At 38.7% G+C, this 15,141-nt stretch overlaps 1 protein-coding gene across 1 annotated transcript in view; it reads right to left on the bottom strand.

The window, feature by feature from the left end:
* Nucleotides 1–236: 236 nt before the first annotated feature.
* LOC132651235 (cytochrome P450 3A1-like) overlaps nt 237–15,141 on the bottom strand; it is a 32,058-nt gene continuing 17,153 nt past the window's right edge. Inside the window, exons 8-13 of the mRNA XM_060376483.1 lie at nt 14,635–14,762; nt 13,718–13,787; nt 11,075–11,235; nt 9,575–9,801; nt 8,015–8,177; nt 237–5,174 (exon numbers count right to left, since the gene is read on the bottom strand). Coding sequence (XP_060232466.1) covers nt 5,073–5,174; nt 8,015–8,177; nt 9,575–9,801; nt 11,075–11,235; nt 13,718–13,787; nt 14,635–14,762 — 851 coding nt within the window. The 3' untranslated portion in view covers nt 237–5,072. The remainder of the gene's footprint in view (nt 5,175–8,014; nt 8,178–9,574; nt 9,802–11,074; nt 11,236–13,717; nt 13,788–14,634; nt 14,763–15,141) is intronic.

Raw genomic sequence — 15,141 nt, 5'->3', positions numbered from 1 at the left:
CGACAGTGTATGTGTTTTTAAATTCAAGATAAAAGTCACAAATGTTAGAAACAGAGTATTCTAAACTTATTTTTTGACTACCTAGAAATACTTCTCCTCCATTTCTGGTTGAAATGTAAACTTGTACAACCACCTTTGAAATCAGTCTGGTGCTTTCTCAGAGAATATCCATCTATACCACTCATAAGCATATATACACAATATGGTCAAGTATACAACAAGGACATTTGCTCATCCAAGTTTATAGCAACTTTATTTGTAAGAACCAGAATCTGGAAGAAACCCATATGTCCCTCGGATGAGGAATGGATACAATAATTGTGGTACATTGGAATACTACTCAACAATTAAAAACAAGGAAATCATGAAATTTGCAGGCAAATGGTGGGAACCAGAAAATATCATCCAAAGTGAGGTATCCCAGAAGTAGAAAGATACACATGGTATATACTCACTTATAAGTGGATATTGGACATATAATATAACATAAACATTATAAAATCTGCACATGTAAAGAAGCTATGCAAGAAGGAGTACCCTGGGTAAGATGATCAATCCTCGTTGAAAGGCAAAAGGGATAGACCTTAGAAGATGGAGAAAACAGGGAATAGGAGCATACCACAGAGGGCCTCTGAAAGACTCTACACAGCAGTGCATTAAAGTACATGATGAGAATCATAGCGAAACTGGGCAGAGTGCAGGGAATCATATGAAAGAAGGGGGAAGATGGAAGATCTAAAGGGGACAAGGTGAGCAGCAGAAACAAAATTTCTGGGCACAGGAGTCTTTTCTGAGACTGATACTCTAGCCAAGGACCATTCTTGGAGATAACCTAGAACTCCTGCACATATATAGCCCATGGCAGCTCAGTCTCCAAGTGGGTCCCAAGTAAGGAGAACAGGGGTCTTCTCTGACATGAACTCAGTGGCCTGCTTTTTGATCACCTCCCCATGAGGGGTGGTGTAGCCTTGCCAGACAACAGAGGAAGACAATGCAGCCAGTCCTGATAAGACCTGATGTGCTAGGGTCAGATAGAAAGGGAGGAGGACCTCATCTGTCATTGGGCTGAGGGAGTGAGTGGCAAGGGAGAAAAAGAAGAAGGGTGGTTGGGATTGGGGGGATGAAGGAGAGGGCTACAGATGGGATACAAAATTAATATATTGTAATTAATAAAATTAAAATTAAAAAAGAAAAATAAAATAAATTTTGTTTGAAAAAACAAAATAAGGCAGAGCTGGAATTCTATAGTGAAAGTGTACATTCTACAATAAAAAGCTGGAGTTTGAACATAGAATCAGATTTCAGCAAACCTTAGTACAATCAAATGTTCTATTACTTATTGCACTTACATGCCATTCCATGGTTATTTGGTTAGATCAGAGGGAATATCATCTATTCAGCACAGGTTAGAGGGGCCAAATTAATATGGAGGAAATGACAAGTTCATTGCATGCAATCAGACTTTTTACAGACTTATCAGAAACAGAATGTAAATGCTGCTCCCCTGAAGAATACAATTGTAGTTGCTGGGATGTTATGATATTTGCAAGTTATACAGAGTATAAAGGATTAATGTCTAAGATTAAATGTTCTTTAAAGCTTCTTTATGCTTTTCTGAGTTCTAGGGAATGCAGAGCTACACAGGTGTCCTTAATGCTCCAAAGTCTGAGGGAGGGTTTCAGGTCTCAGGGACTGAAATGGACACAGTGTCCAAGGAGCTCCTGAGTATAAATGGAAAATACTATGGCACATGCTCCTCAAGGCATCAATAATAGACAAATTCCATGACTCCCCAGAGTTCCCAATTTTTTTATTTTGTTTATAATATATATTTTATTTATAATATGTATTTGTATTCCAACCCAGATTTTCTTTTATTCCCACTGTTAGTTCTGCTCTTTCCTGATCACTTTTACTTTTAATATTAACTGGAACACTTTTTATCTGTTATGATTTTTATTTCTTTCAAAAGCTGAAATGCATCACTAGAAATTTTGTTTTAGTTCCATTGCATCAAATTATTTTTTAATATCATTTCCTAAATTCAGGATTTGGACACAACGGCAGACAGTAATGAGTGCCAAAGGTGAAAAGGATTAAGATGTGGGTGATGTAATGACAGGTTTTGAACACTGATTTCTTTAAAAAATACAAAAAAAAATGCTTTTATTTCAAACCCATGTATAGGGATGTGGGGGTGCTTAGGACTGACCACAGAAGCTGACTATGATTTGCTCTATAATCCAGCAGAGGAGTGGTTTTGGCAGATAGTTTCTGTGGTTGTGTAACATTCGTAATTCTGGAAACATTTCAGAAGGTATACAAATGCTAAGGCCCCAAGAGGCACGGTTGTTGGTTGTTGGCTATCAGGGGTGTTTCCAGGTTATTAGGAGTTGTGCTCATAAAAAATGCAAGAACTAAAAGCAATTGTTTTCAGGGATCTCTTCCATCTCCTTTCTCTCCTTTCTTGTTTTTTCTCTCCTATCTAGTTTTCTCCTATCTAGTTTTAAAATTGAAAGTTTAGAATTTAGGCTTTCAATACCAGTAAGTGTTCAGTGTATATTGCAGTCACAAAAAGACTAAGAGCCACAATAATATGACCTGTCTGAGGTCTTAGTTATGTTAGCCCACAGACAGATTAAGAGTACAGAAATAAGGTAAATTCATCAATTTCATCAACCCGGTACTTTCGTTCTCTGGGTTTTAGATTTATCAAATTGTCCTAGAAAGAGGCAGGACATTCATAGACACTTCTAAGAGTCAATAATTTGTGAAAATTATCTGGAGCTTTTGACCAAACGGGTTCCTGAAAATGACCTAGGAAGTTTTTGGTTTTGTATAGGGATTTCTTAGGAAATGGAAAGTTAAATGCAGCTTCAGGGGTTTGTTCAGTCTGTACTTCCTGTACTATTTTTTTGAGAAGCCCATTTTAATTTTAGAGACTGCTTTGACCTGGTTATCAGCATACACATTGTGGTAGTTAGATGGTAACAGTGTGAAGGAAGGGGTTTTAACATGGAGCCTGGGTTTTCAGCAAACCTTAAGGGAAATGGAAATTTCTAGGATCCAATTTTAAACTGTCTCTCTCTACCTTGTTATCCCCATCTTTCTCCAACCACTTTCATGATTGCTACATCAAAATGCAGAAGACCCTAGTGAGTTTTAACCCTATAGTGTTATTTAAATCTCAGACTGTAAATGTATTATTAATACTCACACACATCCTTTATCTGTGTACACTCATCCAAGTGTTTATTTATTCCAACAAAATCTTACAAAAATATCAGTACATGATTCCAAGGAGTGAATTGCCATGGAATACATTTGTTTCTGTGTCCTCCTTAGTTAGAGAGATCACAGCAGATTGCTGGAGTTAGGTTGAGGCCAAGCAGAGCCACACAGAGGTCAAGAGAAATGCCAGATTGAATGAGTCAGCTGAGAGAGGAGTTTGAGCCAGAACAGCTGAGCTGAACCAGCCAGTCCAGAAATCAGAAAGAACAAGAAAGGGTGAGCTCATTCAGCAGTGAGGCTCAGATACTGAAAACATTCTAGGCCTGGGTTAGATTGTATGGAGGCTATCAGCTTTCAAGACTAAGCCTAGATAGCAGAAGGGGGAATAAACTTCTCAGATGACAACACAAACAGGAGAATAAAAGCTACTTTTACAGATGAAATTGCTGGATGAGAAAAGCAATATTCAGTCTCACCCAGATGTGAACTATAATGACCAACCTGAAATTTATGACCACTGGTGCAATTGTGGCACAAATGTTATGGAAGTAAACAACCACTTTTAAAATTGGACTTCATGCCCACTCCATAAGATTGAATCCATGGCTGATATTGTCAATGAAGCCACAAAACAGAGAGCAGATAAATCATAAGCCCTAAAAGAAAACATACTACTATTAACCTACTACATTAATGTAAGAATAAAAAGATTCCTAATGACACACAGCTATATCTGTAAAAATAGTGGATCACTCAGTCCTTATCAGAGAAGCTTCATCCTGCAGTATAGAGTAATTAACAAGGAAACTTATGACCTGTCAAAGTGAATGTTAGATACTTTGGAATTCTCAGCTCTCACTTAGGATGTTTATGTCATACCTCTCCCCTCAAGACCCAGAGATCTGTATGGAATAGAAGGCAGAAAGTTTGGAAGAACCAGAGGTAGTAGATGGCTTCAAGGAAACAAAATTTTCAAGCTACAACACGGCATATGCACATAAAAACTCCAAGAGACTATGACAAAATTCAAAAGATCTGCACAAGATCAAACGAAGCAAAATCCTAGTGAGAAGGTTCTCAAAGTCCTACCCCTTGCCAAGGAGATATTGTCAACTGAAAGCTCCTGAGAGAGGATAAGTCCATTTTCTTTGATGGGGTGGCATGCGGTATATCAACTACTCTCCAGAGCAGGCCTCACACACAGGGGTAGTTATCTAACATGAACTGGACTCCTTAGTTTTGGTTTTGTTTTGCTTTGTTTCATTGTGAAACATTTGGAGAGAATGTAAAGGTAGTTGGGAGCAGAGGTGAGAAGAATATAGGAGGAGATGGAGGAAAAGAACTAATATGATCAAAATACATTGAATGATGCTCTCAATAAATATAAGACACTTTTAGAACCAGGTTTTTTGAAAGAGGTGTGTATTTATATTTTCAGTGTAACTTTTATTGCAGAATATTGCAATTAAAACATCTTACACACATTTTACAATTTGAGTTGTCACTATAGTTCATGTTTTCATCAAAAAATATTGATAAAATACAGTTATCTGGTTAATCTCAAAATAGCTCAAAAGAAATAGATGGAGTCAATCATATGTGGATGGAGATGGTCCCATGAGAACCAGACAAGATGAATTTCCTGTTCTGTCACTGACTTAGTCTTCTTTAAATGATATGGACCTCTGTATAGACAGAGAAACCTTAGTGGGTGTACTGAATCAGGGCCAGTTGATTAATCCCTATCTCCATCTTGGTTTTATTCATGATGAAAATTAAAGAGTTCAATGTTCTTAGACACCACCTTTCTGAAAAGCACAGCAGAACTCCTTGAGAGAAAGTCATGCTCCAGTTATGATTGCATTCCTTGACACAACCTTTAGAAAAATGTTTTTTTCTGGTTGAAGTTGAAGAAGTGCTTGTCTGCTTAATTTCAGAGGTATCTGCAACAGTGGAAGAAAAATATTGAGAGGCAATGAATGAGCCGAAACAACTCCAGAAGAAAAGTAAAACAAACATTCAGTATAAGAATGCCTCTGAGAAAAAGGTATCGGACAGGTCTGATGCTCTTTGGGTGGATGACACCTAAATGAACATCGGTACAAAGTCCCAATTTATTTCTAATATCAGAGATCAGACCTCTACTCTTGCCTGATGCATCTAAAACAAAAAGGGGGAACTGTAGAGAGCTGCGTAATGCCGCGCCTTAAAGATGGAGCTGGTTTCTGCCTTCCACCTTCCCGATGGTGAGTGCTCTCTGTCACAAAGAATTCCATATTTGGCTAAGGCTGAGGATCTGGCTTGCTTCCGTGTATGTGGACCTATCTGCATTGCCCACGTGGCACTCTGGGGTTGGCTACCCAGAGGCTATTTAAGGTGTGCGCTGGCTTTCCCCAGGGTCAGAAGATTGTTCAAGGTTCCTGAATAAACTGCATTGAGAAGAAAAAAAAAAAAAAAGAATGCTTTGCAGAAACTTAATACTTACATTTATCATCATATTTTTACTTCCTCTTCCCCAAACTGTGTCAGTTGGATAGTGAGAGGATGCAACCAAACATGCATTGGGTAAATTGATTGATAATCTACTTAATTCAGGCCCTGAGACAAGTCATGTTGGTTTGTATTATTTTTGTTCTCTGCTCATTTAGAGTAAAACAGGTAAGCTTAATATTTTTCATCCTAATTTTTAGTTAATATGTCATACTATTGTTTTAAGTATTGAAAAGCTATTTTTGGTTTGTTGAAACTTACATTTTAATTCTGAGAGGATGCACTTCAAATCAATGAATTATCCTCAGGTCCTAGATCATGTGTCAGTACTACAGTTGAGCCACTAAAAGCATATATTCAGGGGAAACTCACTTTATTGTCTTTGCTAACATCTGTTTTTTTTTTTTTTTGTTTGTTTCAAAATACAGAATGAATGTATGGTGGAGAAAGTCTCAGTTGCAGGAAATGTAAGGTAAACAAAGTTGTCATGGAGATAGAGAAATGTCAAGTTTAAGATTACTGGTGCTTGCCAGAGAATCTTCCCCTTGCCAATTGTGCCATAGGCTCTCAAAGCTAGACCCTTGATTTATCTAAATTCTGGCATATGATTTAAATGCTTTATTGACAAAGTAATAAAATTAGTGAAGTTGTATGTAGATAAAGCTATATAACTTCCTTAAGCCACAAATCAAAGAATAAATACTTCCATCCCTTCATTTGCCCAGAAGTAAAACTAACTGTGAAAGAGAGCCACACCAGATAAACAAGTCCTGTAAATTTTAGCCATCCATTCACATGAAACAAAGAGCAAGTTGCTCAGGAAAATATAAATACTTTATCTAAATGTCTTATCTTATACTAGTAAAACTTTAAATACTATACATGAGTCTTCCATGGACACATACAAAAGATACCTTTTAATTTAAATTATTGCTTTTATGAAAAATGTTATAACTGTAAACCATGCTTTAAAACATTAACAAAAGGGTTCAATGTGCAAACTCTCTTCAAAGAACAACTTGGAGTTTGTGGAAGGAATAATATGAGGTGATATATAAATGAGAGGGGAGATCCTTCAATAGAGAGAAAATAAATTTAACTAAAATGGACTTTTTAATGACAAAATAATACCGTAGGTGATGATAACAGCGTGTAGAATACAAAGGTAGAGCATAAATTAAATGAGGTTTGGAAATGGAACAGAAGATTAATTTGGGAAGTGACTAAGAATTTGAAGTATGAGAGAAGAATAAAGAGAAAAAATAAATTATTTCTGGAAATACCTGTCTTCTGGAGCAGAGCTCCTAGGAAATGATGCAAAATCATCTAGTTAGGATGGAATCATCATAACCAGCAACTTTTTATAGGTTAATATTTTGTGTGTATGAGTGTTTACCTGCACATTTGCATGTATAACTAACACACATGTGCACTTTCAAATGATGCCAGAGTAGGGCATCAGAACCCTAGGAACTGGGGTGACAATTAGTTTTTAGCTACCACATGGGTGCTGGAAACTGACCTCAGGTTCTTTGCAAGAATAGCAAATGCTCTTTACCACTGAGCCATCTCATTAGTCCCAGAAATTGTATTTTGACATATTGATTCTCAACTTGGCATAACATGGGAAATCAGAGATGAGCTTTTAAAGCCACACTCTGGGTGAAATGTTGTATGACCAGGCATCATGAGTTTCTGTTTTAATTTTTTAGACTGCGTGTCACATGGCCCATGCTGGCTTCATATTAACTAAGTGGTCTAGGATTCTTTGAATTTCTGATCCTCTAGCCTCTAGTTCAGAGATTAGAGGTAAACAATACCACTTCTAGTTCTTGTAGTTCTGCCAACTGAGGAACATCTATAGAATCCATATATGAGTTTTAAATATCCTCATTGATTCTTATGATCAGTCAGTGGTTGAGAGGACTGTGAGAATAGGACTTCTGTGAGATCTAGAAAAAGAGTTAACCACTCAACAAACACTGAAAATGTGACCATTGCAACTCCTGGTGACACATAACATACCCGATTTCAAATGGACATGATTAGAAGTTCAATAAAATGCATATAATTTGGTTACATTTGTCTGCACTGAGTCTTCATAATGCTACAGCTGCATTATATACAGGTATAGAATAAAAGGCCTCTTAACTAATTCTTGAAGAGAAATAGCTCATTTGGCCAGAAAAAAATTTTAAACCCCAAACAAAAATATTCATTTTTATACATAAAACCTCAGTTCGAAAAATGTCTCCTGTAAAACTTCATTTATACAGATAATTTTCTCTCTCACCTGTGTTTCCTTACAAGGCTGGAAGGAAAAGTTCTGAAGGACTTTAGTGAGAGCAAGTTTCATATTCATGAGTGCAAACCTTATGCCAATGCAGTTTCTGGGTCCATATCCAAAGGGCAGGTATAGATAAGAATCAATGCTGCCCTTGTTCTCCTTGCTAAACCTGGAGACACAGCAGTAGGTGACAAGTTAATGAAGAATAAAATCATAAGGACTACCTATGTGAAATTGCCTTTCAACATCTATCCAGCAGCATACAGATAGTTTGGGTTAGATTCGTTGAAGTTCTTCTTATAGGTATTTGGCCTAGAGGATTGTACACTAAAGGTCTTTTCCATTCCCCTTGCCTTTTCAGGGTCCCCATATGATTGAGATGAGACAAATGCTATTTGAAATAAATGAATCATTATGTTTCACTAGTGTAATCATGGTGATATGGCTAGATGTAAGAACCATTTTCTGATTATAGTGGCAATCCATTTTCAAGAGGAAATTAATGTCTGGTATTGTAAATCTGGCTAGTGGGGTCACACGTACTATAGGAGAGCTTACTACTATTGCTTTGCTAAGCATATATGGTATCGGACTGCCTTCTAAATATTTATGTTTAGACAAAAAAATAGGGTTTATCTCAGCCTTGGTCAGTTTGCAGTGGGAGTCAGTTAACCTAGAATTTCATGACTGGTCAAAGTGCTGAGAATAAGTGATGGTGGGGTGCTCAACCTCCTCCAAGCCTCAGGAAACATCACAGAAATGGGGCAGCAAGAACTTGAGAGCCATGATATGAAATGGATGTTGTGAAATACTATCTTCTGAACATGGCATGGCATTGCACGCATGAACAAACATGTAACTACACAAGACTCTCCACATGAGAAAGGGAGTTCATGAGACTCCACCTCCCTAAGAAGCTACTGCCAATTAATAGATGCTAGAGGAGGAAGAAGCGTATCTTCAATAGTGTAGCCACTGGTGAGTAGCCCATTCTCCAGTAAACAACGGCTATACTTATATTTATTCAAGAAACCCTAATTAAACTTATAGTCACAAAAAAAACTAAAAGACATAAAAGCAGGAGAATTGTTGAGGACAAACAGGGATTCAACATGAGTCGGAGAGAGAAGTGGCAAGATAATGTGATGTGAAAATGAGCAAAATACATTATACATTCACACAATTCTCAAAAATTATGAAAGAGAGAGAAAATTTAAAAAGGGAAATACTCCTCTAAAGAATAAAAATTCATTCAATATAATGGCATGTTCCAAGTCTGAAAAGCACATAACATTTAGACTGAAAATAAAGTGGGTTCCTGCCTCACACTTAAGTTGCTCATTTACTACTTAAAGAATGAAGAAAAAACATTCTGTATTTAAGTTGTCATATTGTCTTCCCAACTCATGCCCCCTCTCCTCTCTTTCTTCCCTTTCTCTGCCACTCTCGTAACAGAATGAAGATGGATACAAAAATCATAATTAGACCATCTTTCTACAAGAGACACCATAGCATGAACAGACCAACATAATTCAGGTTTGGTTTTCGCTCTTGGGATTTTGGTACCTTTCAGGGTAGAATTTCTCAGGCTCTGGCCAGTGCTGTGGGTCATGTTGAAGAGCATAAGATGGTATCATCACTATCGACCCTTTGGGAATAAACACACCATCGATTTCAACATCTTTTTTACAGACCCTCTCAAGTCTATTAGCAATTGGGTATAATCTGAGGGTTTCATTCAACACCATGTCCAGGTACTCCATCTCCATCACACTATCATAGCTGGGAGATGCCTGAGAAGAAAGAAAAAGATTTGTGCTAAGATTTTCGAAAACTTTCAACTCCATCTGCTTTGTACTGGTGAGTTCTCTGTAGTGAAGCACAGCATCTTGGAGCATCTTCATTAGCACGACACATTTTAAATGGTTTTAAAACTTGTTTTGTTTGTTTGTATGTTTTAATCATTTTTATTAATTACAGTTTATTCACTTTGTATTCCCCTTGTACCTCCCTCCTTCCTCCCTTCCCAATCCCACCCTCCCTCTTCCCTGCCCATGTCCCTCTCCCAGTCTACTGAAAAGGGAGGTCCTCCTTCCCTTCCCTTTGATCCTAGTCTATCAGGTCTCATCAGGCCTGTAAGTCCATGGCCTGCTAAGGCTGTTCCCCCCTCAGGGAAGAGGTCATCAAAGAGCAGGCCAATCAGTTCATGTCAGAGACAGTCCATGTCCCCATTACTATGGAGACCACTTGGATACTGAACTGCCATAAGCCACCTCTGTGCAGGCGTTCCAGGCCATATCCATGAGTGGTCCTTGGCTGGAGTATCAGTTTCAGAAAAGACCTCTGTGCCCAGACTTTTAGGATCTGTCACTGTCCTTGTGGAGCTCCTGTCCTCCCCCACTTCTATCATAAGATTCCCTGCACTCTGCCCAAACATTGGCTATGAGTCTCAACATCTGTCTCAATACCTTGCAAGATAGAGCCTTTCAGAGGTGTGTGTACATGTTTTGCTACATATGTGTTGTACCTCACGTGGGATAATTGCCCACAGAAGCAAAACAGGGCATCAGATGCCCCATGAATAAACTTCAACAGAGTTGACAGCTGCCATGTGGGCACTGGGACTCAAATATGGATAGAACCTCTGTAAGAGCAGCCAGTGCTCTTAACCATTGTGCCACCTCCCCAGCCCCTTACACAGCAGTTTGTATAACTATCACGTGAGGCTGGGAGGATGTCTCAAGTAGTGAAATGTCGGCTACACAAGCCTGGGGACCTGGGTTCAGACACACATCATTCATAAAGACAGATGCAGTGGCAGATATCTACAGTATTAGCAGTTGGGGGACAGAGGATCATTGGTGTTCATTGTCCAGATACCCTAGCCAATCAACAAACTGCAGGTTTAGTGAGCGAGCCTGTCTCAAAAATATATGTTGGAGAATAATTTAGACAAATACACACACACACACACACACACACACACACACAGAATTGAATGTGATGAGAAGCTGTTTTTGATGATCTTTCCTCTTTCCCTTCCTACTCCAAGCACCAACCAGTCACCTTGTTGGGCAGAACGCTGTCGATCTCCTCCTGCAGTTTCTTCTGTATATCAGGGTGAGTGGCCAGTGAATGCAAGATGAAGGAAAGTGTAGTGCTGGTGGTATCATAGCCAGCAAAAATAAAGATAATTGACTGTGCCATGATCTCCATGTCAGACAGGGCTAGAGGTAAAAAAAAAAGATATCTCATGTAAGTCATGTCAATATGGACTATCACAGATGGAATGAGGAAAACCTAATGAGGCTTTGGTTTTCTTAGAGAGAAATATGGAGAAGCTGTTTGGTCACCCTGAACCTGTTATCATTATGACATCCGAGTGACACATCCAGAGATGAGGGAGATCACTTCAGCCAGGTTGTCCCAAGGTGTGTGCTATGTTACTCATGGTCACCATTGGGCAACTTCGAGATATGGGATTTCTGAGACTCATAACCAAACTTTGGGCAGAGAGCAGGGAATCGTATGAAAGAAGGGGGAGATGGTAAGACCTGGAGAGGACAGGATTTCAACCAGGAGAACCATAGAACCAAAATATCAGGGCACACGGGTCATTTCTGAGACTTATAATCCAATCAAGAACCATTCATGGATATAACCTAGAACCCCTGGTCAGATGTAGCCTATGGCAGCTCAGTATCCAAGTGGGTACTCTAGTAAGGGGAACAGGGACATTCTCCAACATGAACTCAGTGATAGACTCTTTGAACACTCCCTCCTGAGGTGGGAGCCTCCTTGTCAGGCCACAGAGGAGGACAATGTAGCCAGTCCTGATGAGACCTTATAGACTAGGGTCAGATGGAAGGAGAGGAGGTCCTCCCCTATCAGTAGAATTGGAGAGGGGCATGGGAGGAGATGAGGGGGGAAAGGTAGAATTGTGAGGGAATGAGGGAGGAGTTACAACTGGGATACATAGTGAATAAACTATAATTAATATAAAAAATAAAAATTTAATTTAAAAAAGGGATTTCTTATTTTTACGATTTAATTTTATTTCATTTGTGTGTATCTTTGTGTGTGTTTATGTAGAAAGATGGATGCCACATAGGTGTCAGGGGTATGCCCATGGAAGTGCGAAAAGGCCATCTGATCCCTTAGAGAAGGAGTTATAGAAGGTTGTGCGCTGTCAGAGGTAGGAACAGAAAACTGATCTCCAGTCCTCTTCTTGATCTTAAGATTTTTTTTTTACTAATATTTATGTGTGTGCACACACATGTGTACAAGTGTCCATGTAGGCCAGAAGATGGCATTGGAGACCATAGAGTTAGATTTACAGGTAGTTGTAAACCTACTGACATGAATTCTCTGATTCTGTTGTTGGTAAATTCTTTTTCCCAAATAGTATAAGCCCTTGCTTCTATATTGAAATGGGACTATAAGCCTGTTCTTTTTTTAAATGAATATCTATTTTAGAAATCAAAATGAACCAGAAGGGTTGAGGATATATAGCTCAGTAGATGGACTGCTGTGGAGTCATTCCCCAGAACATGCTTAAAGGTCATGCATTCTCAGGCATATTATGAACTTGAGGTCAACCTCTCCTTCAAACAGGGCCATGTAAAACTCTGTTTCTAAAAAAAGATGAAGTACAAAAGAAGTTAACATTAGCTGATCACATGAAAGGGTTTCAAGTGGACAAACTGGAAAGAATTTATACAAAAAAAGAAACAGTGACTTTGAAAAGTATATATATGTATGTATATATATGTATGTATATATATGTATATATATATAAAAGTATATATATATGTGTATATATATATATATATATATAACAAGTGTCATTTTGCCACCATGAAAGTAATGATAGTTTTAAATTTGAAAAGAAACATAGATGGAAAATTACAGAGATCGCTCAGTAGGTAAGAGCACTTGTTACACAAGCTTGAGAACATGAGTTTGAATATTCTGTCCCCATGTGAAAACCCAGGTGTGGCAGTACACCACTGTCACCCCAATGCTGTGTATCATTGGGACCTGCTGGCTGCCAGCTTAGATCTAGGTTTAATAAGAGGAAATAAAGCAAAGAGAGATTAGGAGAGATGTTTGGTGCCTTCTCTGTTTTCTGCATACACTACTTGGGTTTTGCACATGTGCACCTACTCGTGAACACACATACATACACCACACAAAAAAGATAAAAAAATATATAGGTAGTTTTTAAGTGTGTCAAAGAATGGAGAGAAGCAGCGTGTTTGTACAAAGAGGCTTTCCTTGGAAGCTACTTATTCATCAGGCAAAGGAAAAGTCAATATCTACCATAGATTAAGGTATAGAACACATTCATACTAGGGGTTCCCAGAATGCATCAGCACTGTTTGGGTACATGCCTCCTGTCTGGATGTTTAGACTCAGATGTCTAGGCAGAGTTTCAAGTCAGTGTGTGGGAAAAGACAGAAACAACACCTATAGTCTCCTGGATAACACAAAGGCATCTGAGGTCTTCCATTGTGACTACCCTTCACGTTTGGAACAGTTATGCTGGTGCGCTTTCAAAAAATTTCATGAAGATGGTAGCCATGTCTGCCTTTCAGCAACTTGACAGAAATATTCCTCTATCTACAGAAGCCTCCTTGCATATTTTCTGAGCAGCATGCCCACTTCCTGAGAGCTTCCCTGTGCATAGACCAGGTAGTCCTTGGTTACCTTTGTGAGACTCTGTGTCTTTGGAATTCTTGTGAGCATTCATTATCAGCTGGAGAAAATCCACTTGGTGCTGGAAGCAGAAAGAGTATTTACAAATGTAGAAGGTCAACTGATGAGGTAAGAGATGGATCAGGAGTGCAGAAGCTTTATTCTCTCCTTTCTGAGTATGTGACTCCCTTACACTCACAAGCATAGATAGTGTCACTTGAGTCATCAAAGACCAAACTCACAAGTGACTAAACCAGGAAGCAATCCAGCCACCATATGAACTACTTTTACAATAAATTACAAATAGATGCAGTTTTAAACAGTGGATTTTATTCTTTGCAAATGCTTTTGAATGACAGGAAAATAATCATTTTTATTTGTTATTAGAGAACTTCACACATGTGCACCATTCTTTTTTTCCATCCAATTCCTTCTATATCCTATGTAACATTTCTCCCTTCCTTAATAACCCACTGAGTTCAACTAGTGCTGCCCATATGTGCAGGGCTGTGGACATCCACTGCTACATGGGAATCCTTCCAGTGCCCACAGCCTCCATCCACAGCTATTAACTGCCAATAGTCACTCAGCAAGGGGCAGAACTAGGAGAGCTCCTCTCTGATATATGTTAGAGTTTTATGGTCTTGACCTTGTGCAGGTCTTGCACTGTGACTATTTCTTTTAATTTTTCAATTCTTATGCCTGGCACTCTAGTTCTCATTCAAATTGCTATTCCTGGCTTATTCTCAATCAAAAATTTAAAACTCGAACTGCTCCTGCCCTAGAAAATATAAATATTCTCTGTCTTTGTCTACTCGAGCCTCCTCTATCTACCTTTACTGACAGATGAAGGGAAATACACAACTCACATGTTCACAGCCCAACATGTTTTCAAACCGTGGACCTCTCATGAGACCACCACTTTTTACCTTCTTGTTTGAATCCAGGCGGGTTTCCTTCATTTTGTACAAAAATTTTTTGAAAAATGCTAAGGAATCCTTTGAGAACATGGAGATATTTAACATCTCATATATTGGGGTGAGGAATGGAAAGAGTACTGGAAAGAAAAAAAAATAAGTTTTAATGGACATGCAAGGTTCATCTAGAGAAATCAAAACACAATCCAAATAAGTCAGTGTCTCAGCCAGAAGCTGTTATCCCCCTAATCTTGCTCTCATACTGTGACTGTGCTCACTTTGTGTCACTTTCACACTGCTTCTTCTGCACTTTGCAGCAGCCAGAACTGCAACTCTGACTCTTGTATTGAACTCTGTTCCTGTAGTCCTTGTATAACCAGAGAGAAAAGATGGGGGCTTTTGAGATGGTTCAACAGATAAAGGATCCTGCAGACAAGTGTGAAAATCTCAGCTTGATCCCTAGATCCTACACTGTGGAAGGACACAACCACAAGCAAGGTGAACATGTATAGACACACA

The sequence above is a fragment of the Meriones unguiculatus genome, assembly GCF_030254825.1.
Source record: "Meriones unguiculatus strain TT.TT164.6M chromosome 13 unlocalized genomic scaffold, Bangor_MerUng_6.1 Chr13_unordered_Scaffold_41, whole genome shotgun sequence".
In the NCBI taxonomy this organism is placed as follows: Eukaryota; Metazoa; Chordata; class Mammalia; order Rodentia; family Muridae; genus Meriones; species Meriones unguiculatus.
This window is presented reverse-complemented; position numbering and strand designations above follow the sequence as displayed.